Source organism: Sceloporus occidentalis, unplaced genomic scaffold, assembly GCF_023333645.1.
Source record: "Sceloporus occidentalis isolate IW3139 unplaced genomic scaffold, rSceOcc1.0.p SCAF_5, whole genome shotgun sequence".
Taxonomy (NCBI): domain Eukaryota; kingdom Metazoa; phylum Chordata; class Lepidosauria; order Squamata; family Phrynosomatidae; genus Sceloporus; species Sceloporus occidentalis.
Window position 1 is genome coordinate 188,298,521 of NW_028316985.1, and position 24,993 is coordinate 188,323,513.

Below are 24,993 nucleotides of genomic sequence, written 5' to 3' on the forward strand. Positions count from 1 at the left end.
TCTCAATGGGGACCTTTAGCAAGGCCCCAATGGCTGAGGAAAGACCTCTCTGAAAGACAGCTTGCTTTCACAGAGGCTTGTATGCCTACAGAGGCCATCTTGTGATTTAAGCTCTTCAACGGAAGCTCTTGTTGCCACTGCCATCCGCAGAGACAGACAGAATCCTTTCAAGGTTTTGTGCTACTCACAGCCTCACAAGAGTAGTTTCTTTCTCCACCTTCAAAGCTCTCGGCAGAACAAGGATTCATGCCTATTTTAAGGACCTAGTTTAATCAGGAATGAGCAACTCTGGTGGACCTGGGAGCCAATGTTCTGCCATTAGAAGCGGCTGGAAGTCTACTTCTGACTTTGAAAAATGGGTCATTAAATGATGCGTGGGCCTCTCGCTGTTGGAGGCTTCAGGGTCATCAGTCCACCCTTTGTGCCAAAAAGGGAGAGCAACTGGGGGATCCTTGATCCACCTCTACCTTAATTACAAAGTTACAGTGATCGTAACACAAAGTTCAAGGGTGCCTCTGAGCATGTGCCTCCTCCTAAGGCCATGTCAACAGCCAAGTATGAACACTTCTTGATAACCACAACAAAACCAAACTCTTCCTCTGGCAGCTGTGCTGTCACCAGCAGGAATGTCTTCTCATTTAGGTAACCAACCAGGTTTTCCATCCAGCAAACGCCTCCGGCAATTGGCAAATACCAAGCGCTGCTCAAATCAGCAGCTGTTAGTCCTGGCACCTATCAGGTTCGAGCTTTTTGTAAGCGGCCTGGGGTCCTACATTGGTAGAAAGGTGGAATAATCAATTAATTATATACAGTAGGCCCTTGGTATCTGCTGGGGTTTGGCTCCAGGACCCCACCATGGATAGCAAAATCTGTGGGTGCTCAAGTCCTTTTATTTACAATTGCATAGTAAAATGGTGTCCCTGATATAAAATAGCAAAATCAAGGTTTGCTTTTTGGAATTTATATCCCTAACAAATATTTTCAGGCTGCGCATGCTTGAATCCGTGGGTAAAAAATCTGTGAATACAGAGGGCTGACCGTGCCACATAAGGCAATGGTTCTCAACCTTCCTAATGCTGCAGACCTTTCATGTTGTGGTGACCCCGAACCATAAAATTGTGATGTCTTGGTTCCTAAGTCCATCAGAAATATGTGTATTCCAATGGTCTTAGGTGACCCCTGTGAAAGGGTGGTTCGACCCCCAAAGGGGTCACGGCCCACAGGTTGAGAACTGCTGACATAAGGAAACATGGGATGGACAGAAGGTGCCAAGAGACACACACTACGCACCTCAGTGGCTCCTCAGTCACCCAGAAGGAACGTCTGCCTTACTTCCTGTTGCCATTAAAGAGCTGCTCAACAGGGGCTACTGGGTGAAGGGGGGCACCTCTTGTCACTCAAAACGCCAAGAGTCGAGGGTCTGCCACAAGGGTGAGGAATCCACAGCCCTCCAGAGGATGCTGTTCTTTAAACCCCACCAGTCCCAACCAGTGGGGCTAGGGAACGGGGGGCTGCTCTCCACCACAGGCTCTCCACCCCAGTTCTGCCAGCTTGTCCACCAGGCCAAAGGGACTGAGAAACCCATAGAATCCTAGAGTTGGAAGAGACCCCAAGAAGGGCCATCTAGTCCAGCCCCAGTCTGCCATGCAGGAACTCTCTATCAAAGCATGCCCTGTGGCAGATGGCCATCCAGCCTCTCTTTAAAGACCTCCAAGGAAGGAGACCCCACAAGCCTCCAAGGAGTGCATTCCACCACACTCCCAAGCAGTATATTCCACTGTCGAACAGCTCTTACTCTCAGGAAGTTCCTCCCAATGTTTAGGTGGAATCTCTTTTCCTGGAGCTTCCATCCATTGTTCTCTGGTACAGCAGACTAAGAAGAATGGACGCAAGCTTCAGGAAAAGAGATTCCACCATGAGGGAGGAGACCCTTCCGTCAGTTCCTCAGGGGACCCCAAGAGGAAAAATGGCTCCCTACTTCCCAGGAAAAAGAGTGATCCACTTGGCACTAGGACCCTGCGCAAGCCCAACGGTGTGCAACTGCGCACTGTCAAACTGCACCATTTTGCATTTCTAGCAGTGGCTAAAAAAGCCCCAGAGTGGAAGCAAAGCTGCGGCAGATGCAAGGACAGAAGGGGGCTGTTTTGCAGAGACATTTGAGGAAAGCAACTGCCTTCTCTCTCTCTCTCTCTCTCTTTTTCTACAGCTAAAACTGGAGCAAACGAAACTGCAAATCAATATATTGTGCTTCATTGAAGGGTAACCATAGCAACACGGAGAGGAGCCGAAGATGCTGCTGTCTGGGAACAGGAGGAGGTTAGTCTCTTTCAGCTCAGGGTCATTTCCATCCAAATAAGTCCCTCATCTCCCCCCCCCCACCCTCCATTGCTGTACAGCTAAGTTCCCTTTCCATGTCTATCCATCTTCTGCTTCTGTGAGGGTGGGCCGGGAGTAGCCCACCTTGACCACATACCTCTGCGCAGAGGTCAGAAGCTGGCCTGCTGCTGCCCCAAAGGTCACAGGTCTGTCATTCCCTGCTTCACATCTTACTGTCCCTTCCGGTCTTCCCATCCGATATTGGCATTCTCTTGTTCTTTACCAGCTGCTAGTGCAGCTCTCTCCTTCATCAGGATAATAATTATGCAATAAAGTCAGGTTTTCTTTTATTCATTTCATTACTATGGTACATGGACATTTAAATAACTATGTGCATCATGCAGGGACACCACAAAAACCCCAAAGGAAATACCCACCTGGTCACCCACGGCCTTGACCAGCTAAACCAGAAGGCATCACTTCTGCCCTTGAGACCCTCTTGAGGGCTGCACTGTCTGTCAAAAATGCCCCCCTCTAAAAGTCAAACCAGATGGACCAAAGCAGTCCACAGCAAGGATCTTGATTTAACAAAAGCAGGCGGGCCCCATGCGCTTTTAAAAGGTGAGCCTCTGCTCCTGGGGCCTCTTCCAGGAGAAGCCACTTAACCTTAGCCTTTTGTGGTTTTTTTGGACTATATGGCCATGTTCTAGAAGAGTTTCTTCCTAACATTTTGCCAGCAGCATCTGTGGCTGGCATCTTCAGAGAACGCTTGCCTGGAAAAAGCTGGGTCTATATATACTATACTATATATGCAGGAGGGATTTGCATGTGTCTTGTTCTGCTGCAAATCACCCCTGCATTCCCAGGCTCACACAGAGTATATATAGACCCAACTTTGCCAGCCACAGATGCTGGCGAAACGTCAGGAAGAAAGTCTGCTAGAACATGGCCACATAGCCCAAAAAACCCACAAAAACTATGGATGCCGGCCATGAAAGCCTTTGACTCCATTTAACCTTCTTGCCAAGCAAGGGCAGTCCAGGAAAGTCCAAGTGGGCCAAGTCCTGTAAAAGAGAGAGAGAAAAACCCCGACCCAGTATGCTAAACGTTCCCCAGCCCTGAGCTAAAATGAATCAGCCAACAGTCCTAAAAGGCTCAGCACCATAACATAGCCTACTTTTGTAGCTTCCTATCAGTTAGACGTTTTAGATTATTCTTCTAATAACCAAGCTTCTGGATCAGAGTCAAAGGCCCCACAGTCCAGCAGCTTCCCAGCCCCAACATGGCCAAGCAGATGCCTCCGTGGGAAGACCACTTAAGCTGGGCAGCAGGTCCTATGAGCCTGTTATGCGCTGCTGCATCTGATCCCACTGCATCCGATTCCTAAGACCAGGCGCGATGATCATACAGACCTACGGAAATTTGTCAACTGCCTTTTTATTGCTATCCAAGTGAATCAGTTGTTGCCGATCTTGAAGCAGCAAATTCCCCATCTGTCTGGAGTGTGATACAGAACGGGGCTTTTTCTACTGTCAGCTTGGCTTATCTACAGATTATTTTATCCACAGATTCAATGATGCTCAGCTTGAAAATATTCCCAAAAATATAAATTCCAAAAAACAAACCTTGATTTTGCCTTTTTGTGTAAAGGACACTATTTTACTAGATCACTGTACCGTATTTAATGAGACTTGAGCATCCCAGGATTTGGGGTCCATGGGGGGGGGGTCCTAGAACCAAAGCCCAGTGGACACCAAGGGCTCAGTTTCACAGGGTTCTCACTTTATCAAATACCTCTCGGCTAGTATTTCATTTTCACACACACAGTTGCGCAGGGCGCCCCAATAAGCTTCTTTTTTCTTTGTACTTCCTAGGGAAAGCCTATAAGACCTCCTGGTCATTGGGCAGAAACAGACCATCGTCTTCCCTTTCCCACAGGGAAGCTCAGTCCGCCCAGGTCTCCTCCCTGTTAACCAAGGGTTGCTAATGGAAGATCATAACATGCATCTAAGCTACTGCACGGCGAGTCATTGATTCAGGTAGCAAGCGAAGACGCCTCTGCTGCAGCACTGGAGGTTTTTAAGCAGAGGCCGGATGGCCATCCGTCGGGGATCCTTTGAGTGTGAGTCCCTAGAATCATAGCGTTGGAAGAGACCACAAGAGCCTTCTAGTCCAACCCCCTGCCATGCAGGAAATCTCAAGCAACACGAAGGCAGTTGGACTGGATGGCCATTATTGGGGTCACTTCCAACTCTATGATTCTACGACTGTGTGTCACATTATTGATTAGATGGGAGTATTATCAGAGAATCATAGAGTTGGAAGAGACCACAAAGGCCATCCAGTCCAACCCACTGCCATGCAGGAACTTTCAGTCAAAGCATCCCCGACAGATGGCCATTATTGGAATCACTGTCACAATCTTCATTGTAACCTATAGGACCGGCCCATTGCCCATCACAAGCTTCCAGACTAATCTGCAAAGCAACACATACACAGCTCAGGCATTTTTTTCAACCCTCATCCAGGCAGAAAGAGACATTAGAGTCCCCAAGAGTCAGATTTTGTGGCTGAGTTCACACAGAACTGGACCCACACCGGAGGGTTACAATACTGCCACCTGCAGAGTTGCTTGGGCTTTAACCACGTTCTCCTCTACAAAGAAAAAACAGTTGAGACCAAAACTGTCCCAACAAATCTACGGCAGGGTGACCTGTGATCTGTGCTGCTTACAGGGCTTTGATTGTTTGTTGTACACATAAGGCAAAGCGTCTCCTGTTCAAAGCAAACACTCCACCTCACGCCAACATCTGTGTTCTGCTTCTGGGTATTTCTGCACCCAAAACCATCCCTATAGCTATAGGGGTTTTTTATACCTCGCAATACAAGAGAGCAAAAAAACCACCGAGGTTAAAGCAGTCAGTGGAATTTTGTCTTTCTCTGATCTGCCTGGATGAAAGTTATTTATTTATAGTTTATTATTATTATTATTATCACAATTTTTACTATTGTTTAGAATAAGCCACTAAGGACACAGAAGCAGTAAGACCCAAAGTAGAATCATAGAGTTGGAAGAGACCTCAAGAAGGGCCATCCAGTCCAACCTCTTTCTGCCATGCAGGAACTCTCCATCAAAGCATTCCCATTGACAGATGGCCATCCAGCCTCTGCTTAAAAGCTTCCACAAAGAAGGAGACTTGAGTCCAAGGCAGACTATCAAGAAGTTCCTCCTAATGTTAAGGTGGAATCTCTTTTCCTGGAGCTTGCATCCATGGCTCCATTGTGTCCTATTCTCTGGAGCAGCAGAAAACAAGCTTGCTCCCTCCTCAAAGTGTCACCCCTTTAAATACTTGAACAGGGCGATCATATCACCTCTTAACCGTCTCTTCTCCAGGCTAAACAGAACCAGCTCCCTAAGTCTCCCCTCATAAAGTATGGTTCCCAGAGTACTACCAAGTTATTTTCGTTACCATATTTTCTGGGGTAAAGAAAAAGTCACAAGTATTAGAGAACATCACCGAGGGACCCAAAACCTTGATGTGATTAAAACGAGCACGCAACCCACAGAAAAGCCAGGTCTGCCAACTCACTGGCCATGCCTCCCCTTGTTTTCCCCCACAGCGGTGCCAGGACCAGCCGGACGTGGGCAGCTGCAGCTCCTGCCAGCCAAGACCCAGCCCTGCACAGCCGCCAGCGGTGCCTCTCCAGTGCTGGCCCTCTACTGCCAAGGCCTGGCCTCGTCCATCTGGCCAAAGCACAGAGCTGCCCAGTCACAAGGACCACCACCACGCTATAGCCTGCCACAAGAGAAAGAGTCTGAAAACCCAGTTCGGTTTGTCTGAATGGCACAAAGGTCTCCGCAGATGTGGGGCACTCATTTAGCGACACACAACCACTCTGGTAGCCAGGGATGCATTGGTTGGACAGTAGGCGAAGGAAGAGCATTGAGGCACCTGGATCTGTTCCGCCTCCGTGAGCTGCATGACATGCCTGGCTTCTCTGAGGGGAAAGTCAGGTGGACCTCTGCACCAAGGAGAACGCCGCTTAAGGCAGCACAGGACACAGCCTTCTCTTACTCTGTGCAGATTTAGGTGCTCAATGGGCGTCCGCCAGCCACCGCCAAGGGCTCCCGGGAAAGGCCTCGCCTGCACAGTCCTCGCTCATCCTGGCACCCAAAAGCAGGAGGGTCCACCCCTCCAGGAAAGTGGGGCTCCATGCCAGTTTGGGAGCTATGGATGCCTTTGTTCTTCCCCTTCTTTCACTGGACTCCTTGCAGAACGCAGCCTCACAACCTCAGAGAAAGCAGGAGGGGATCCTGGGCCAAAGGACACTTCAGGGGCCTCTCAGGGACCTTTCAGGCACTTCTTGCAATCTTATGCATTGCTCTTTTACGCAGCTGAGTCCTCTGCTGCAAATGGTAGCTTCTTATTACTGTTGCTATTGCTACTGTTTGTATTCCCGCTCTTTTTGAGAGCGGCGTCAGAGCATTAAAAACAGTACAATTGAAAACATTATTTGAAAGCATACATTAAAAAGGAATTGAATTCTTACGGAACTAAAAGAATAAAACGAATAGAGATAAAACTATATATATATACATATATACAGAGAGAGAGAAGAGAGAGAGAGAGAGAGAACTGCATCAGTTTTTTACAATGGTCCGACATCCTTTATTTTTATCCTGCTGGCACTGTTGTTGTTGTCCTTGTTGTTGTTGTTGTTGTCGTTGTTGCTGAGTGCCTTCAAGTCATTTCCGACTCAGGGCGACTCCAAGGCAAACCATTGCGTTTTAATGCCGCTTTCCTCCCAGAAAGGGACCCAAGGCGGCTCACAAGACAAAACACCCTTTAAAGCCGTTAAAACCTATGCTTTGAGTGTGTGCATCTCAAGGTCCATATCTGGGGCACTGAGGATGCATCCACACTGGAGAAATAACCCGGTTCAGCACCGCTTTGACTCTACGTGGCTCAAAGGCTATGGAATTCTGGGAGTTTGTTCTGCTCTGCTCCGCTCTGGGCCCACAACGAACTCCAGCTCCCAGAATGCCATAGCCTTTGAGCCAGACAAAGACTTAAAGCGGGGCCAAACCGGGGTATTCCCTTCTTCGGTCCTCTCTGCCACCCCTGCGAGGTAGGCCAGCCGACGCCCTCTGGGACCTGAAAGGCCGTTTGTGTGTCAGGAAGTGGAGGAGGAACCTCCTTCCCCGTTCCCCCCGGTCTCTCGCTCTTAATTCTGACTCACCGGCGCTTAGGAGCCGCCAACCGCCTTCCTGCCCCTCTCTCCGCCGGATGCAATTCTGACTCAGGCACCGCTGTAGACAGCCCTGCGAAAGAGGGCCTGTGCGCAGGCGCACTAAGCCAATGAAGCCGGACCGCGCCCCGAAGTGAGGGCAAAAAGGCGGACGTCACTTACGTCAGATGAGGGCGGAAGTGGCGTCTTTGGCCTGCCTAGTTTAGCAAGCGGAAGCCGCTCTTTCCTCCTCGCCTCGGTGGTTGAGTACTAACTTCCGGTGGGCGGAAGAGGCCTGGTCCGCGGACGAAGCCCTTCTGTTTCAGGCGCCGGAGGAGCGGGAGCGGCGTCTCACTGCGGAGGGCCCTGGCTCCGGGCGAGTCCTCGAGGGAGGGAGGGAGGGAGGGAAGGAGGAGCTCCGGGGGCCCGGCTGGGTCAATCCTCCTGCGGCCAAAGGGCGTTCTGGGGGCGGACTGGCCGCGGACGGGGCTCGCTCGGTTCCTGGGAGGCATCTGGCCCTCGGTCGGAGAAGCAGGGCAGAGCCGTAAGGGCCGCAACTGGAAGGGTCCCCGAGGGGCATTCAGGAGAAGCCCCTGCTCCTGCCTTGCCTGCGGGACGCCTAGGACCCAGAGTGGGAAGGGGCCCCGAGAAGGGCCCTGATCCAGCCCAGCCGCCGCCTTCTGCCCGCAGGAACGCCTTTGAGAGAGGGCCATTCTAAAGCCTCTGCCTAAAAACAGCCTCCGCAGAAGAAGGAGGCTGCCCAAAGGCCGCAAGAGAACGGAGGCGTCTGGGCTGAAGAGCAGGATCCGAGCATTGAAGAGCCCCCCCCCCCCCGCATCCTTCCCTTGAGCCCAAGGGGAGGGTCTCCTTTCGGCCAGGAGGCCAGGGGCGCAGGGCTGGCCGTCGGCCGCTAGAGGAGCCCCGGATGCACGCAGCCAGACTGGGGCCCTTGGGCGGAGGAGTCTCCCTGCAGGGCAGAAGGGCCTTGGGACGGGGCCCTTGGGGTCCCTTCCGAGGCTAGGACTCTGCGATGGCCATCAGAGAGAAGACAGAGGTTACAAAGCCTTCCTTTGGTTCAGCTGCCCAGAAGTTGCACAAGCAGAGTGCAAATGCGGCAGGATCCGGGTGTTGCCCTTCCGCCAGAGAGCCATGGAGCCTTCTTAGCATTGTTGGCGTTGCAGATTGCCACTTGTGTATTACAAACCCAAGTCTCATCACAGTTACTGCATACATGGCGCTGATTCCTTCCTCCTTAGGGCAGCCGTCGCCTGTTTGGTTCCCTTCAGGCCTTTTGGGCAACGGTTCCCATCCAGAGGTCACAGTCCTGGCATGTGGCGCCAGGCGGAGGACGGCTGCCTCGGGGGCTTGTTTTTGTAGCGCAGGAGGAAAGAGTTGGCATTAAGCACCCATCGGCATTAGTCACGCCAACTTTCGGTCAACTAGAATGCTTCCGTGCAAAGATCCACCTCTCTGGAACCAAAGCTCCCTGCCTTCTGGGCCCCTTCTCTCATGCCTTTTCTTTCTCTCTCCAGCAGCAGCAGCAGCATCATGCCTAGGAAGAAAAGCCAGCGGTCGCTCCAGAGGCTCTGCCTGGAGAACATAGCTAGGAACATGCAGCGTGTTTGGGCCAAGGACTACACTGACAAGTACCTGGATGAGTACCAGTTCCGCTACATCCAGGGACCCTTCAGCGAACTGGGTGAGAGGCACGCAGCCACTGGGAGGGACTGGAGGCTGCTGGCAGAGAATGCGCTGGGCGTGTGGCACCCAGAGCTCCAAAGGCCATTTGGGCAAAGGGCAAAGCACGCAGGGCGTGGTGTAGAAAGGAAAGGCACTTGGTCTTTGCCAGGAAGTGGTGCAGGAGGTTCTTGTTCAGAAGTCTCTGCAGTCTTGGCTTTCAAGTGTGAAGAAAGCGTAGCGTATCCACAGCCAAACACAGTGGGCTTGGTAGCTAACAATCGCCATTTCCCAGCCTCCTGGAACATACAGTCAGCCCTCCAAATCCATGGATTCAAGCAGCAACGTCTTCACGTTGAGATATATATATATATATATATATATATATTCCAAAAACAAACCTTGATTTTGTTATTTTATTTAGTTTTTTAAAATAAGGGGCACCATTGTATATCATGGGACTTGAGCATCCATGAATTTTGGTATCCAGAAAGGGTCCCAGAATCAAACCAAGCGGATACCAAAGACCCACTGTGCTTCCCTTTTCTCTCATGAGTCTTGTTGGATGCTCTCCAGCTTTTTGTTCTTGAAACAAGCAGGTGGCCAAAAGCAAGCACATGTCCAGTGGTCCTGGGCATCCATGTGCCTCATAGTAGCATATACAGGTGGTCCTGGTAAATGTTGCTTGGCTACCTAGAAGGAAGGAGCTTAAAGAAAACCCAGCATGGAATAAAGTGTAATATCAAACCAGCACGTCTTCAGCTTGTAAAGGCCTGGTGGCCTATGCCTGTCTATTGCTTCTCCCTTTGTTAACATACAGATGTCTACTAGAACCTCGGCAGCATTCTGGCCAAATGTTAACTGCTGTCCAGTGGCAGAAAAGAGTTGTTTTGTGTTCAGATGCTAGATAGATCATGCTTTAGCGGGCAGTTAAAGGATAACTAGAGGGCTAGAAACAGTAGAAGTTATAGGATCATATATAACTGGAAGAGTCCTTTGGGGCCATTCAGCCCAACCCACTGCCATGCAGGAATACACAGTCCGTTGTCTTGCCAGGCCCTGAGTTAACGTCTGGGTGTTTCCTCTCTTCCCACCCCATCCCCGTGTCTCCTAACTTCAGCTGGCTCCCTTGTTCTAGAGCTAATGAGTCTAATGGGAGAGCGCCTGACCCGTGCCATGCTGCATTTGCTCCTTGTGCCCCACCTGAAAGAGCTGTACTTGCACATCTGTCCGCAGCTGGTCAGCAAGGCCATCGCCCAGATGGTGACAGCACGCTGCAAGGTAAGGGGATAGTAGAAGTGGCCATGGGGTGTTATGGGCAGATCCTGCCTCCTAGCCTGAGTGACCTTCGTGTTCCTTCTGCATCTCTGGGCTAGATGTGCAGTTCTTCTGGCCCTCCCCTTGCTTGAGAGCGCATGGCTTGCTCTCACCTGCCCTTCCCTTGGGGTCAGGTCTGTAGCGTGGCAGGAGTGGGTAGCCTCCATGGAGCAGTGCCTTCTTCCCACTCCTTCCTTCTGCCTTATCTAATGAGACAGGAAGCCTTGTCTTGCTCTGTTCCCTTCTTTATACCTCCCCAGAGGCTATAAAGAAGAGCATATTCTGCTCACTCCCATGGTTCAACATGTGGCCACAGGCATAGGGCACCTCACCCCTGGCAGAAATACCCAGAGCACAAGGACTGATTTAAGGGGAGAAACAGGCAGCTGGGGGTCGTTCGGTGGCCAGGGAGCTGTTGTGGAGGAGCAGTTAGCAAGATCAGCCATTTGGATACAACTTTAAATAAATGGCATTAAATTGCTCATGATCTCTCTTTTCTTCCCCCAACTGCCTCCTCCTTTTTCTCTCTTCTCTCCCCCACTCCAATTTCTGAGGTTAGAATTTGACCTCTCTGCTTCTCACTGGCTGCAGCCGAATTCCCTCAGCTGCATTGATTGACCTCGTGGAAGGCTTGCCGGGTCTCACAACGCTGGCCCTTGGGGAGACACAGTGCAACACACAGGTCCTATCCGCCATTGGCTCCACCTGCCAGCGGCTTCGTGTGCTGGACATCTCTGACTGCAAGAAGCTCTCTCCAGCCTCCCTCTTCCATCTGGCCTATGATCCCACGGCCGGCACCTTCTGCTGCCAAGCGTTGAAGACCCTGGAGGTGGACGGAATGGAGAGCAGCACCCCATATGGCAGCGACCTACCCTGGGCCCTGGTCTACCTGCTGCTGGCCTTGCCCAGCCTGGTATTCTTGGAGAACGAGTTCACCACGGATGCTGTGTGCCTGATCCATGACCTGCATTTTGGCGGTGTCCAGGTGCCCCCTGGGTTTCCCTCCCTAAAGGAGCTGGTGCTGCGCTGGGCATCTGCCAACCCAGATAAGGTGGGCTCCAAGCCGACACTGCCTCTGAAGGAACTCATGGAAGTGAACGAGTCCAACTTGCGTGTCGTCCGGGCCGTGTGCCCCAAATTGGCAAAGGTGACAGTGTTTCTGGAGGAGAGACCTGGCCTGTCCCGGCACTTCCTGCCCTGGGCCTCTCTCACCAGCCTGACCCTGGAGTGCTCAGGGCTCCGGCAGCTGGAGGAGGTGCTCCCGGTCACGAGACGCCTGGGGACCCAGCTAGAATCCCTCTCGCTGGACGGCTTCTCCTATGAAGACGAGATGTCCTTCCACATCCTCCTGGGCCACTGCCCCAACCTCCGGAAGTTCCACGCTGCCCTTTTCCACTATTGGAAGGGTGGGCAGGGCGAGGAGGCCTCGGACAAAGATGGCCGTCGCCCCCTGGCCCCTCACGCATTCCCCCAGCTTGAGGACTTCAGCCTGTCCTTCTCAGAGCTGCAAGAGCCTTCCCCTCAACTGCAGGTGTTGAAGGCCAGCCTGGTCTCTCTCCTCAAACGTTCCCCTCGCCTGGGGTCCATAATGCTTCTTGGCCTGCCCTTCTCTCTGGATGATGCGTTTGCGGAAGTGCTGGGGGGCCCTGGCACTGACACCGCCTTTCCCCACCTCACTTTCCTTTCGCTGAGTGGCTGCAAAGTCTCCAGTGGCACCATCCACCGGATCCTGTCTCTAGATAACCCACTTGGCAACCTTAGTTTGGACCGCTGCCCGGACATCCATCGGAAGCACTATGATGAGCTGCTCCAGAGGGTCAGCAGGGAAGGCCTTGAGGTGCGCATCACGTGGGAGTGAAGAGACACCCCCCCACCCACCATAGACCCAACGGCTCACACCAAGTCACAGAGTAATAAAATTAGGACTACACAGCCCAAGTGTCACCTCTGAAAGATGCTAGCAGGGCAGGAAGCAGTGGGTTCTGAGTAAATGTCACTGAGGGGCAGAGTCTGGCCAGACAGGATTGCTTCCTGGACTTATGTCCCTCCTGTACACTTTGTCCCATCCTGCAGTGCCATTGCTCAACACAGCTGCGCTGGGTCTGAATGTTCAGCTGGTTTAGGCTGGGCCTGGCTCTCATTCCAAGACTCCCCTCAACTTTGCTTGAGACTAACACCCCACCCCCCTGCTATGGGATCAGCTTTAGTGGTAGTAAATGGATGCTGTAGGTAGTCTACAGTGAAGGAAAGCCTCCCAGTCCTTTAGCTGAAGGGTTGCACCAGGGGTCTGTCCATGGAGAACAAAATGATGACTCTACCCCTGCCCCCCATGCCACCATCCCATTACCAGACCAGTGGGTGATGGAGCGGCGGGAAATGACCCCGAACACCAGGTCTTGGCTTGGCACAAACCTCCTTGGGCTGAGACAGGCTACCGCAGTGACCTTTGCTTCGCTTTAAAGGACAATTGGAGTCAGAGGCTGGGAGAGTACATTCCCAAGGATCAATGTGTCCATGTCAAGGTAAAGCCCCATGCTGTGTGTCCTGGAGCCATGAGGCGTTTCGCTGTTTTTGTTGTACTGGATTGTATTACAGAGTCATTATACTGGGATCTGTTGTAATTTGGGGCCAGGTAAAAGGAGGGCAGGCTCAAGCACAGGGAAGGTGTTGGGTGTGTGCGGAGGCTGGCAGGTGGGCAAGACAGTGTCCTGGTGGGTAGCTGTACTGTACCTAATGGGTACAGTAGCAGGCATTTGAACAGGTATATCGAGGGGTGAACTGTGGAAATATAGTGTACAGTATAACAAATAGGAAACTGCAGTGACAAGTTTATATGAACACCACTTTTTTTGTCAACTTGCTTCTTTTATATCTTCTCTAATAAAATTCATTTTGTGCAACCTTTCCTCTTTCTTTGGCCTGGCTGTCAACAGATTTACCCAGAGAACTCAGAAGAAATATTCCAAGACAAGTTTATTTGTCCAATTTAAGCCCCGCATTTCCCCTGCGAATCGGCCACACAAGCCCCAGCCCAAAGCCCCAGCCCACAACTGCGCTGCCTATGGCCAGGGGCTGCCAAGGCTAAATCTGCCTGAATGAAGGCGGGTGAACCCATTGGATTATAAATCATAATGCTTAACAGCACAGCAAAAGACAAAAATGTAGGGGAGGGATGGGCAGAGAAAATATTTTCAGACAAGGGAATGTACATCTGAGGATCTCTAACCCAGAGGAAGGGAGGCAGCATGGTCTAGTGGTTTTGAGTGTTGGATTAAGACTCTGGCAGACCTGGATTTGAATCTCGGCTCTGGCTGGAAACCCCTGGGTCACCTTCGGTGAGTCTCCTTTTCTCATGCTGAGAGGAAGGCACTTTGTGGCAATCTCCTTTGGAGAAACCTGGCCGCAAAAACCCTTGGAGGGGGCTGCCATATTGGAGCCGGTGTGGGGTAGCGATTGGACTGTTGACCTAGGATTCCAGGGTTTGAATCCTGATGCTAAACCCCAGGAAACCACTTGGGCAATGCATGCTCTCAGCTGCTAAGGAGAGAAAAGGCAAAGCTACTCTGAAGAAATCTACAAAGGAAAACCCATAATAGGTTTGACTTAGGGTTGCTGTAAGTCAGAAACGCCATGAAGATGCCCAGCAAACCAACCCACCCAGCAGGACTCCAAGGGCCCAGAAGACGCCTCTCCTGCCCTTCAGGGGCCTTGGGGCACCCAGACTGGCTTTCCAGGGCCTTGAGGTTTTGGGGGGTGCTTATTTGTCCCCCACCTGTGGCCCCCTTCTTCCCAGGCCTGTTAGCTTCTCTGAGGCCTCCCAGAGCTTGCGCCCCACGGCCGGGTCCTCTGCCAGAGCCAGGGGCAAGGCCAGGCTGCAGTCACTGTCAAAGTACTTGCCCGAAATGCCCTCCACTTCCTTGGAGACGGCACAATAAAGGGTGCTGGTGGCTCCTTCTCTTGGCCCCTGGGGAAGACCAGAAGAAAGGGTCAGGGCCAGACCGGGGGCAGGAGGCTTCGCATAAGACCCTTCCCAAAAGGAACATGACAGAGGGGGGGACTGGGGTCAAACGGAGACCCCCATGCCCATACCCCTTCCCCAGCCCCTCTTGCTACCCCCAGGCATGGGAAGAGCACCCATTTAAGCAAAGGGATACTTCACAGTCTTCAGGGGGTCTTCCCTCCCTGGCAGCCCCCCTGCACACATGGTTCCTCTTTGACCCAAGCAGCCAGAGGTTAATGTGGGGCAAGGCCTTGGCTCTCACCACTAGGCACCCCTGCAAGGGAAGCAGGAGGACTCTCTGCCAGGCAAAGACGACAGCTAAATCAGCCTGCCTGCCTGGTTTAAAATGTTTAATATCCTTTTAGCCTGTGCAAATTGTCTGTTTTATATTATTTCACACTGATGTTCTGGCTGGTTTTTATTGCATACCATCCAGAGCTACACCTGAAGACATGAAACGGATGTGAGAAAGGTGGAACCAAACACAGCAGGAGGGTTTCACTAACACTAGTCCCACGCTATGTATCCCAAAGTGCATGTAATGAAAAATGAACAAAGATACTGGAACGCTGGAAGACTTGGACTAGGTGGGACTTTTCATTAGCAACTTCATTGGTAGCTGGATGTTTGGTGATTTAATATTTCACTGTCATATTATTAGTTGTTGCTGTAAACACATATGAATATATTTTGATGCAAAAGGTTTCCAGTATCTTTATTAATTTTTCATTACATGTACTTTGGGATACGTAGTGTGGGACACTTTGCCATTCCCTCCCTATTGTTTTGGACTAGTGTGAGAAAGGTGGTCCAGAAACCCAGGGAACAGACTGGCCCCAGGGCTTCCCAGTTTGCTTGCCTTGTATTGCTGACCCAGAGGAGACCCCACTCGTCCAAAGGCCTCACTCTGGCCCTCGAGGCCCCCATTGCTGGAGAGGTCAGTGGGGTTCACAGGGGATCACCAAAAGGACATCTGGCTGGGCAGAGAGCGGCCACAGGGTCAGCTCCGCAGCTCCAGGATTCTCCAGATGGTCATCCAGTCTAACCCCCTTCGTCCAAGCAGGAAGACACCCTCAAAGTCTTCCCTGTGACTGACGGCCATCCAGCTCCATTTAAAAACAGACTCCAAAGAAGGAGGCTGCATCCACACTAGAGAAATAACCCAGTTTGGCACCGTTTTTCAGCCTCCTGGCTCAAGACTATGGAATTCTGGGAGTTGGAGTATGTTGTGGGGCCCAGAACAAACTCCAACTCCCACAATTCCATAGCCTTGAGCCAGGGCAGTTAAAGCGGTGCCAAACCAGGTTGTTTCCCTGGTGTGAATGCAGCCGAAGACTCCACCGCTCTCCAAGGCAGCAGCATTTTCCACTGTTAAACAGCTCTTACTGTGAAGAAGTCCCTCCTAATGTTGAAGTGGAATCTCTTTCCCTGTAGTTTACATCCATGGCTCCATTGTGTCCTATTCTCTATTCTCTGGAGCAGCAGAAAACAAGCTTGCTCCCTCCTCAATATGACATCCCTTCAACTAGTTAAACAGGGCTAGCATATCCCCTCTGCCCCATCTCTTCTCCAGGCTAAACATCCCAGCTCCCTATGTCACTCCTCTTAGGGCTTCATAGTTTCCAGACTAGCCTTCCCTGGAGGGCGCAGCCACCACCCAGAAGGTGCTGCCATGTTCTCCAGTGGCATAGCCATGGACAAGGGCCCCCTTTGCCCAATCGCCACCCCTTCTCTGCCCTCCTCATCCTGACCCCTTCCTGGTTCATTTGCCCTTTGGTTTTCCTTCCTTCTGCTCCCGCTGAAGTCTCCCAAAAGCTGCAAAACCCTCTGCCCCATCTCCGTGGCTCCTCCATGGAGGGCCTTGCTCCGTCCCACCTCACCTTCAGAAAAAGGAAGCCAAGGATGCTGTAAAGCAAGCGGTGCCACCAGCTGTAGTAGCGCATGATCTCCGTCTTGATGACTCCGGGATGGAGAGCATTGACCGACACCCCTGCGAGGGAAGATGGGACAGGATTTGCACTCAGTGCAGGAATGAAGGAACAGGGTGATTCCAGGGAAACTGCTTGTGGAGAAAGGATTGCCAGCTGCATCATGTTTCTTGCATGCCTGGTTCCAACATCTGGAAATCAGGAGCATTCACTTGCCCTGACCTTTTAACGAATAGGGATCACCCTGCCAGCGCAACCTGTCCATAGTTGGACTACTGCAACACACTCTGTGTGGGGCTGCCCTTGGGTCTGGTTCAAGAGCTGCAGCCATTGAAGAATGCAGCCTTTATACCTCCATTCCAAGAACTAGCCATTCTCTGCTTCCTTCTCTCTGCTCACTTCCTGACGCATAAGAAGAGTTCCTCTTTGACCCCATAACTGCTGCAGGTATAACTGAGGAGTCTTTGGTTGCGCAGCCCTACAAAAAAAGGCCTTTGGGGAGTCTTGGCAGACAGTGCTCTCTGCCACATTGCTCTTGCCCAAACATTCGCGGACACTTTCAATGAATTCTAAACAGTGAGCGAGGGATGGAAAACATGTCAGTCCTTTTCAGCAAGACTTAGAGGCGTCTCTAGTAATGACTTCCCCCAATTTACCTCAACGAGATGCTAAGGCCACTGGCCCAGACCTTCCCAGATCCTCATTTGGAAACCCTTTTCTAAATTAAAACAAAATAAATCTCAGTCGTCTGATGCAGAGATTGGTCCCACTTATACCCTTTGGCCCAGCAGAGTATATGTAGAGCCTATACGTCTGCGTTTCCGGCCGCAGGGAGAGAGGTGCCCACCTGTCCCCCGCAGCCTCCGGTCCAGCTCAGCCGTGAAGACCACGTTCATGAGCTTGGTGCTGTTGTAAACATGGCTTCTGTTCTTCAGTGGCTCCTCTCCAGTCAGGAACTTGAGGTCCAGATTTCCCCAGTAATGCATGCATGACGACACGTTCACAATGCGAGCGGGTGCTGAGGCCTTCATGGCATCTGTGCAGAGCGGGAGAGAGTTGCAGGAGGGGCATTTCTGGGGTGGAACAGAGTTGCACAAACCCTGTGGCAGCAAAGACCCCACAAACTTCCTGCTGGAGGAGGGATCTGGCCTGAGCGTTTGCTGTAACCCTGCAAGCCACCCACCCTGCTCACCCTCACAGGGGGGACTTGGATCCCCTTTGACAATCCCAGGTCAAGCTGCGATGGCGGGTGGGGAGAGAACACCATTGGCCTCACCTAGCAGAAGGTTGGTCAGAAGGAAGGGGCCCAAGAAATTGGTGGCAAAGGTCAGCTCCAGGCCCTCGGCGGTGACCGTGTGCGGCAAACCTGAAAAGGGACATAGCAGAACAAAGGCATGGAGAAGAGGCAGCATGAGGGATATATCTCAAGGCTGTCGTCACATAGAGGATTGGAGAACACTTGGTTTCCGCTGCAGGATGTGAACCAATGGATCTCAATGAGAAGAAAGAAGTTCTACTAACTCATAGAATCCTAGAGTTGGAAGAGACCCCAAGGACCATGCAGACCAACCCCATTCTGCCATGCAGGAACTCTCAATCAAATCATCTCCATTGACAGATGGCCATCCAGCCTCTGCTTAAAGACCTCCAAGGAAGGAGACTCCACCAAAATCTTTGAGGGAGCATCTTCCACCATCGAACAGCTCTTACTGTCAGGAAGTTCCTCCTAACATTTAGGAAGAAACTCTTTTCCTGGAGCTTGCATCCATTTGTTCTGGATCCTATTCTCTGGAGCAGCAGAAAACAAGCTTGCTCCCTCCTCAATATGGCATCCCTTCAAATACTTAAACAGGGCTCTCCTATCACCTCTTAACCTTCTCTTCTCCAGGTTAAACATCCCCAGCTCCCTGTTGTTCCTTATAGGGCTTCATGGTTTCCAGACCCTTCACTGTTTTAGTTGCCTTAACTGATCATTAGGAAGAGCTTCCTGATACTAAGAGCTGCTCAAAAATGAGACTATGGGTTTCTTTGGAAGCTGCCAGACTCTCCTTCATTGGAGCCTTTTGAACAGTGGCTGGATGGCCATCACCTGTTAGGAGTGCTTTAGTGGCGTATTCCTGCTTGCCGGGGGTTGGACTATATGGCCCTTGGGGCTTCCTCCAGTCAAGCGGTTCCATGTTTGTAGGAAGCAGCTGTTTCATCCTGGAGTCACCACAAACCCCATGGAAATGCCAGCCTTGAAGGGGTGCAAAGGGATCCCTAGGCTCCATTCCGCAGTTCCTAAGAAGGGGCACAAAACTTCAGCTAGGTTGCTTCTGGCGGTCCGCTGCATGGCTGACAGTCCACAGATGGGAGAAATGATGAATCCGCTCTGGATCCTAGCCCTGTTCCTCCTGCAGCAAATCCGGGTTGGCTGGAACCTCTGCTACTGCCCAGCTTACTTCAAGACTGGCAAGGCTCCAGTTTGGAGCAACTGTAGAAGCAGCAGCACAGGTGTCTGTGTGTGGGGTGAACACAAAGGTTTGCAAACAGGGTCTGCAAGAGAGGGGTCCTTCTCCTCTCCATCACTGGTACCTCACTAGGAGAGCCCAGGAAGGAAGGAAGGAAGGAAGGAAGGAAGGAAGGAAGGAGGGAGGGAGGGAGGAAAGGAGGGAGCGCTGGCAGGGGTCTGGGATCATCTGGCTTCCCTCTAGGACTGATGTGTTGCTGTCTAGAGCTGGCAGAAAGCAAGGGGCAAAGCTCTGCCATTGGACAGCAATGCTCCGTCTGTTTGCAAAACTTCCATTATGGCTGCTGTCTGTCAGTCCCATTCTGCCTGCCTAAGACCCTCCATGTGTGGCAAGACCACCGGGGCTAAAGACTCCAAAGTACACTCCGAGGTGAGACCTTAACCAGGCCAATGATGGGATGCACTGGCTTTCAAAGCCCACCGGCTTCTTCATCGGCCAAAGGCAGTTTAAATAACCAGGCAGAGGAAGAGATGGGCTGCTGTTAGAGTCACAACAAGATGCTGTCTTGCTTGCAGTTGGGTTGTAACTGGGAGAGGGTCTTAGGTGGAAAGGAGAGGCTACACACCTGTGACCTGGAGGAGACTGGGCACAAAAGCAGCAGAGGCCCAGCGCCCCGCCCTCCTGCTCCATTTGCAGCCCCTTTGAGACTGGGGTCTCTCTCTGCCTCCAAGAGGCCCTTGATCCTTTTTTGGGCAGAGCACAGTGAGCCCAATCTTGCCAGGTCTTTAAAAATGTCAGGCATTGCAAGAGCCCTCTTGCAATAACCCTGCAAACAAGATGCAGACTTGTGACTCCTCACTGGTCTTCCTCTGCATCATTTCTTACCATCCTTGTGTGATGAATAAGCCAGTGAGTGTCGAAAAGCAGTGGAATGAACTTTGCCCCTTCTGCTTGACCCGATAAGGGCATCACCAGAGGAAGGACTGTGGCTGCCCAGAGGCCAGCTAGGAGCCCCTGGCCCTAGGCTGTTTGGGGCTGTTCCTGCCGCCTCCTGGTCCCTGGCCTGGCCCTTGGCCCCCAAGGCCTTTACCTGAGGCTCCTGCGTTATTGACCAGGATGTCCAGGTGCTTCTCTTCCTCCAGGAACCGCCGGGCAAAGTCCCGCACGGAGGCCATGGAGCTGGTGTCCAGGATGCGCAGCTGCACCTGGGGGTTCCCAGTGGCCCTGCGGATCTCCTCCAGGGCAGCCTGGCCACGCTCCAAGCTGCGGCAGGCCAGGATGGTCCGCGCGTTCCGGCGCGCCAGGTCAAGGGCCACGAACTTCCCGATCCCTGCAGGAGACAAGGGCAGCTGATGCTTTGATCTGGAAACAGATGGACCCCAGGCCTCCGCACTCCACCCAAAGAGTGTTTGCTGCCAGAAATCCAGACACACATCCTTGCTGGAGAATCACAGAACTGGAGGCCACCCAGTCCAGCTCTCCTCAGCCGTGAAGGAAGACTCCATCCAAGCCATCCAAGTATTTGAAGGGAAGTCACACTGAGGATGGAGCAAGCTTGGTTTCTGCTGCTCCAGGGAACAGGACCCAATGGAGGAATGGACGCAAAATATAGGAAAAGAAGTTCCACCTCAACATTAGGAAGAACTTCCTGGCAGTAAGAGCTGTTTGACAGTGGAAGCCGCTGCCTTGGAGTGCCATGGAGTCTCCTTCTTTGGAGGTTCTTAAACAGAAATTGGATGGCTTTCTGTCAGGGATGCTTTGATGGTGAGTTCCTGCATGGCAGAAGGGGCTTGGACTGGATGGCTCTTGGCGTCTCTTCCAACTCTATGGAGTTTATCACATGAAGGAGATCGGGAGTTTATCCTGTGACTATCCCGCAAAACTCATGTAATTACGCGTAACGATTTTGCACAACATTGCACAAAACGCACCATTAAAGTGGTCACAAAGAAGCATTAACGCGCAACTTTTTACTTTCAGGATTTCCGTGACAATGCATACAACTTGACCATGATACCACTTCATTTACACAATTGTGTATGATAATCATTCGCACAATTGCTCGCCATTTTTGCTTTATTTGCGGGATGCTTTAAATGCCCTTTAATCTCTCTTTAATGACAAAATCAGCCCCAGTGTGATAAACTCCTTTGATTCTATGATTCTAACTTCCAGTTCTGTCTTTTATTGATTGCAACAGCAGACATGACCAAGAAGGATGGGGAAGAGGAGGGCCGTCCTGTACCCAGCTGTCCCAGTGCTGGGCTTCGCTGCTTCCCATGTGCTTACGAACGCCTGGCGTTAACCCAGAAACACACAACAACCAAACTCAAGGGTTCTATCAAAGAAAATAATCTGTGTAAAATGCAACCCACGTCCAATAACCAAAAGACACCTCTGTACAGAAATAAGGCATCAAATAAACACTGGAATAGAGAGTCCAGTATAATTTCAAAAAGGGTACAAATACCCCACTGAAAAATGAGCAATTGCACAAAATGTACAAAGCATCCAAACTCAAGGCCAGAGTTATCAGACCCTGGAACAGGAAAGTCAATAAAGTTACTCAAAGGGTAACAATACCCCACTAAAAGTAGTGCAAATGCAAACATAAAATCCTAAAATGATATTAAAACCTCAAGGCCAGAGGCATTTCGACCTCAGTCTTCCTCAGTGGCCTATAACCATTTAAAATATATTGCATCTGCTCATCAACTCAATGTGTCTCTACTCAGTTCAAAAGCAACAATGGTCATGTATTGCTCACTAAGGCCTTTATATAACCAGATGGTCTGGTGATGGGAGTAGGGATGCCATATCCTGGTGGCTGCTGGGAAAATCCCGCTTTTGGGGGCCCGCTCCTGCAGCCATTGCCGCTAACGCGGCTGGCCGCGGTACCAACCCGCCTCCTCATTCCCTTGCTGGAGTGGTGGGCAGCACCAACCCACCTCCTCCTCCGGCTCCGCCTTCCTCCTCCTTCTTGTATACCTGGAAAACCAAAGTCTGCCCGTACTATTATGTTCCTGATGTTTTGAGTACGTTTATAGGCAAACATCGGTTTGTTTTCATATCCTGGCATGTTTTCCAGCAGGTGCCAGTGTTTCACAATGCGTTCCTTCACCCTCTGAATGTCTATTGAAAGTAAGTGGCATGACCACCCTTTCGGCTGCTCTCTTGGGTCTGGAAGCAAACAGAAGTTTCTTCCGATCTAACCTGCGAACTTTGTCCTGTGCCTCTTTAATAACCTTCAAGGGATACTCTTTCTCCAAAACATGGAGGCATCTAACATTCGATTTCCTTCTGTACCGAGATGTGACACTAGCCCCTGGAGAAGTCTGCCAACAAACAACAGGGCTTTGTTCTCCCATTAAATATTTGCAGAAAGAACCTGTCGATAGTGTTGCAACCTTCCTGCTCTAGATAGAGAAAGAAATCAATCCCACATTGTGCTAGCGCAACGTTAATCTACAATCGCACGGTTAAGGGGCGGTTGCGTTCCACCTCCTTTCTGCCGAATATCAGTTTTGTGCAACCGGCTGTGCATCGGACAATGTTCAGTCTCTGTTTTCTGCAAACTCAGTGAACCACGTGAGACACTGATGGCATTGACGAGCCATCCAGAAATGCCCAGCGGCGCGTGCAACAGTCACACTTGTGATGTGGACGTGTCCATTTTGCAATGGCCGAGACATACAGCCACCTGCGCAAGGGATGCTGTGCGCGTGAGAAGCACCACCAGGATGTCAGGCAAAGGCGCTGGGGATTGTGATGCCGCAATTGTGGGTTGGATGGAAGAATGGAAAGACCAGTCCAGGGATGGAAAGGACCAGTCCAGGATTATACTGGGAGAAAGAGAATGAGCTGAAGTCAAGGGGTGCGCTGTATGTATGGGCAATGCTTTTTAGAGCAAGAAGAGCCAAGAAGACCTCACTTTCTGGCTGGTCATTAATGGAGGCCTGGAAATTAATGGAGGACATTAACAGATACTGCTTCCGGTTTGTAGACAAACTCCTGAGACCATATTAATAATTTAACTTCAAACCAAGATTCCCAAGTTCCTTTTAGCTGTGGCTGGACTAGAATCATAGCATCATAAGAGTTGGAAGGGACCCCAAGGGCCCCCCGGTCCAACCCCCTTCTTCTGCCATGCAGGAACTCTCAGCCAAAGGATCCCCATTGACAGATGGCCATCAAGCTTCTGTTTAAAGACCTAGTTGTTCTCAAGGTGTCATTTTCTATGAAGAAGACATTTTCACATTTAAAGGCCCAAAGTCCATGATCGTTAGCAAACTAGAGTCCAGCCATATTGACGGTGTGGGTCAGAACTGTAAGAACGGGAAATTGACCTTGGCCGCTTAATATAATACAGATAGGGCTGCCGGGAACTACGTCTCCCTCCGCTCACTGTATCCTTTACTGTTGCGTTTGTGCAGCATGGATGAAACAAATGCCCTGTTGCTGCTTGATAAAAACTCATTCTGAAGTGATACTTTTGCCTAATGAAGTCAGGAGGCTCTCTCTGCCATCCAAGTGGGTTTGCGGTTTTGCATTGTCAAAATGCAAGCGTATAAACTTCTGGTTTGTGCCAATAAAGTTGCTCTTTGCTGCTGGGACAGACTGCTGGGCTGTTCTCTTTTTCTGGAAGGGAGGAAAACTCTTTGGCCAAGGATAACAACCTTTTCCCACAGATTCAGGGTCTAAATCCGCAGTCCGCATACACTTCGGATGGCCGTGGGGGGGCTGATATCTCTGTCCTCCCCCAATATTTATAGGTCAACTGGCTTTTGCTTGTACAGTCCTGACCCTGGGACTCTGGCCGACTCTGAGCCCTGAACTGACCGGATACCACTCAACGGCCAGATATACGTTTTAGTGCTTTTAATTGTTTTTAATCATGTTTTTTTAAAATATTGTTTAATCCTTTTTAAAACTTTTGTAAACCAATGTTTCAGCTTAATATTTTCAAATGTATCGCAAGCCACCTTGAATCCCATCCTGAGAGGAAAATGTGATTCGAATTCAATACATAAGTGGATCAACTCTCTTGGGTTCAAAGCTATGCGGGAGAGAACACGCCGTGCTTTTAATGCCAAATACTTCCCCTCCTCCCGTGCCACCATCGCAATGCGGCCAGGACCAGGCTGAGCAGATGTCATCATAACTGCAAAGGAGGACAAGGCACCTCAAAATGTAGGGCATTCAAGATAAATGGAGGCCGTGAACAAATAAAAGCTAAAAACACCCAATGTTAATCCATGCCCCCACCCCACCCATCGGTAGCAGCGAACCCTTCTAGACTGGCTTGGCACCTGCTTTCCAATCCCTGGCACTTTCCTGCTTGCCTAGCATGGATGCTAAAGGCATGACTTGCACTCAGCACCTTGTGCAGCCTGTGCTGCTGAGAACTGGGTCATCTCTCACACCTTCCGCAGGCAGGGCTGCCATACAGGGCTGAGGTCATCTCCCATAGTGCCCAGTCCAAGGAGGGAGTGCGGACATGCTGACCAGGCACAGCAGAGGGCAGATCCTGGGCCACTCATGCCACAGCGCCCACTAGGTCCCTATTGCTCCCAAAGACCTTGGCTGTAGCCTGGGCATCATCCTTTGCTCTAACTTTGCCCCATCCTGCCGGGAAACTCACCGCAGTTGGCTCCAGTCACGACAGCCGTTTTGCCACTCAGGTCCACAGGGCAAGCGCCAGGGCTCCATCTCCTCCACCTCCTCGCCCAGAGGGCCACAGCCAGGACCAGGGAGCAGGCGGCCCAGATGGGATGGGAAATGACTGCCCCCAGGGCCCCCATGTCTGGCATCCAGGCCTGGTAGGCTGGTGCCAGTGGTGAGCCACCCAGCTCTATGTGGCTCTTCCAGCCAGCTCAGGCGGAGGAGGACGAGCGGCACTTCAGGGAGCACAGAGCTCCAGCGGGATGAAAGTCCAGGGCTGAGGAGCAAGAGGTTCCCCTTGGACCCGAGCCCATCAGCAGCTGTTGGAACAGATCCAGTGTCAGGTGGAGGAAAACATGCCTAATTGTGCTCTCGGGTACACAGCTGGAACAAGTGCCACATCTGCAACAGATGT

At 51.4% G+C, this 24,993-nt stretch overlaps 3 protein-coding genes across 4 annotated transcripts in view; 1 reads left to right on the forward strand and 2 right to left on the reverse strand.

Moving 5' to 3' along the window:
• DCTN1 (dynactin subunit 1) overlaps positions 1-7,658 on the reverse strand; it is a 73,125-nt gene extending 65,467 nt beyond the window's left edge. Inside the window, exon 1 of the mRNA XM_089526481.1 lies at positions 7,558-7,658. The gene's annotated coding sequence lies outside the window, so the exon portion shown is untranslated. The remainder of the gene's footprint in view (positions 1-7,557) is intronic.
• Positions 7,659-7,987: 329 nt separating this feature from the next.
• LOC149313337 (uncharacterized) lies at positions 7,988-13,439 on the forward strand. 2 transcript variants are annotated; one of them, XM_089526484.1, is made up of 3 exons: positions 7,988-9,244; positions 10,343-10,503; positions 11,099-13,439. In XM_089526484.1, exons 1-3 carry the CDS (start codon positions 9,055-9,057, stop codon positions 12,395-12,397), a joined length of 1,650 nt encoding a protein of 549 aa, XP_089382610.1. In that variant the 5' UTR covers positions 7,988-9,054; the 3' UTR covers positions 12,398-13,439. The 2 variants fall into 2 exon arrangements, with proteins under 2 accessions (XP_089382610.1, XP_089382611.1); XM_089526485.1 differs by having other exon boundaries at positions 10,361-10,503.
• A 68-nt stretch (positions 13,440-13,507) lies between these two features.
• On the reverse strand, positions 13,508-24,718 carry LOC149313338 (retinol dehydrogenase 11-like). The gene is made up of 6 exons (XM_089526486.1): positions 24,559-24,718; positions 20,008-20,247; positions 17,744-17,833; positions 17,315-17,503; positions 16,420-16,529; positions 13,508-14,503 (listed from the first exon to the last, which is right to left on the reverse strand). The coding sequence occupies exons 1-6, from the start codon at positions 24,716-24,718 to the stop codon at positions 14,297-14,299; spliced, it is 996 nt and encodes a 331-aa protein (XP_089382612.1). The 3' UTR covers positions 13,508-14,296.
• Between the last annotated feature and the right edge of the window lie 275 nt (positions 24,719-24,993).

Bases quoted from the DNA above. Each gene is read 5' to 3' on its own strand.
- LOC149313337 (XM_089526484.1), top strand. From the start codon at position 9,055: ATGCCTTTTCTTTCTCTCTCCAGCAGCAGCAGCAGCATCATGCCTAGG. The intron at 9,245-10,342 runs GTGAGAGGCACG...TCCTAACTTCAG, and splicing joins GGGACCCTTCAGCGAACTGG to CTGGCTCCCTTGTTCTAGAG. The intron at 10,504-11,098 runs GTAAGGGGATAG...TTCTGAGGTTAG, and splicing joins TGGTGACAGCACGCTGCAAG to AATTTGACCTCTCTGCTTCT.
- LOC149313338 (XM_089526486.1), bottom strand. From the start codon at position 24,718: ATGGGGGCCCTGGGGGCAGTCATTTCCCATCCCATCTGGGCCGCCTGC. The intron at 20,248-24,558 runs GTGAGTTTCCCG...TGTCTCCTGCAG, and splicing joins CGTGACTGGAGCCAACTGCG to GGATCGGGAAGTTCGTGGCC. The intron at 17,504-17,743 runs GTGAGGCCAATG...CGCTCTGCACAG, and splicing joins TCTGACCAACCTTCTGCTAG to ATGCCATGAAGGCCTCAGCA.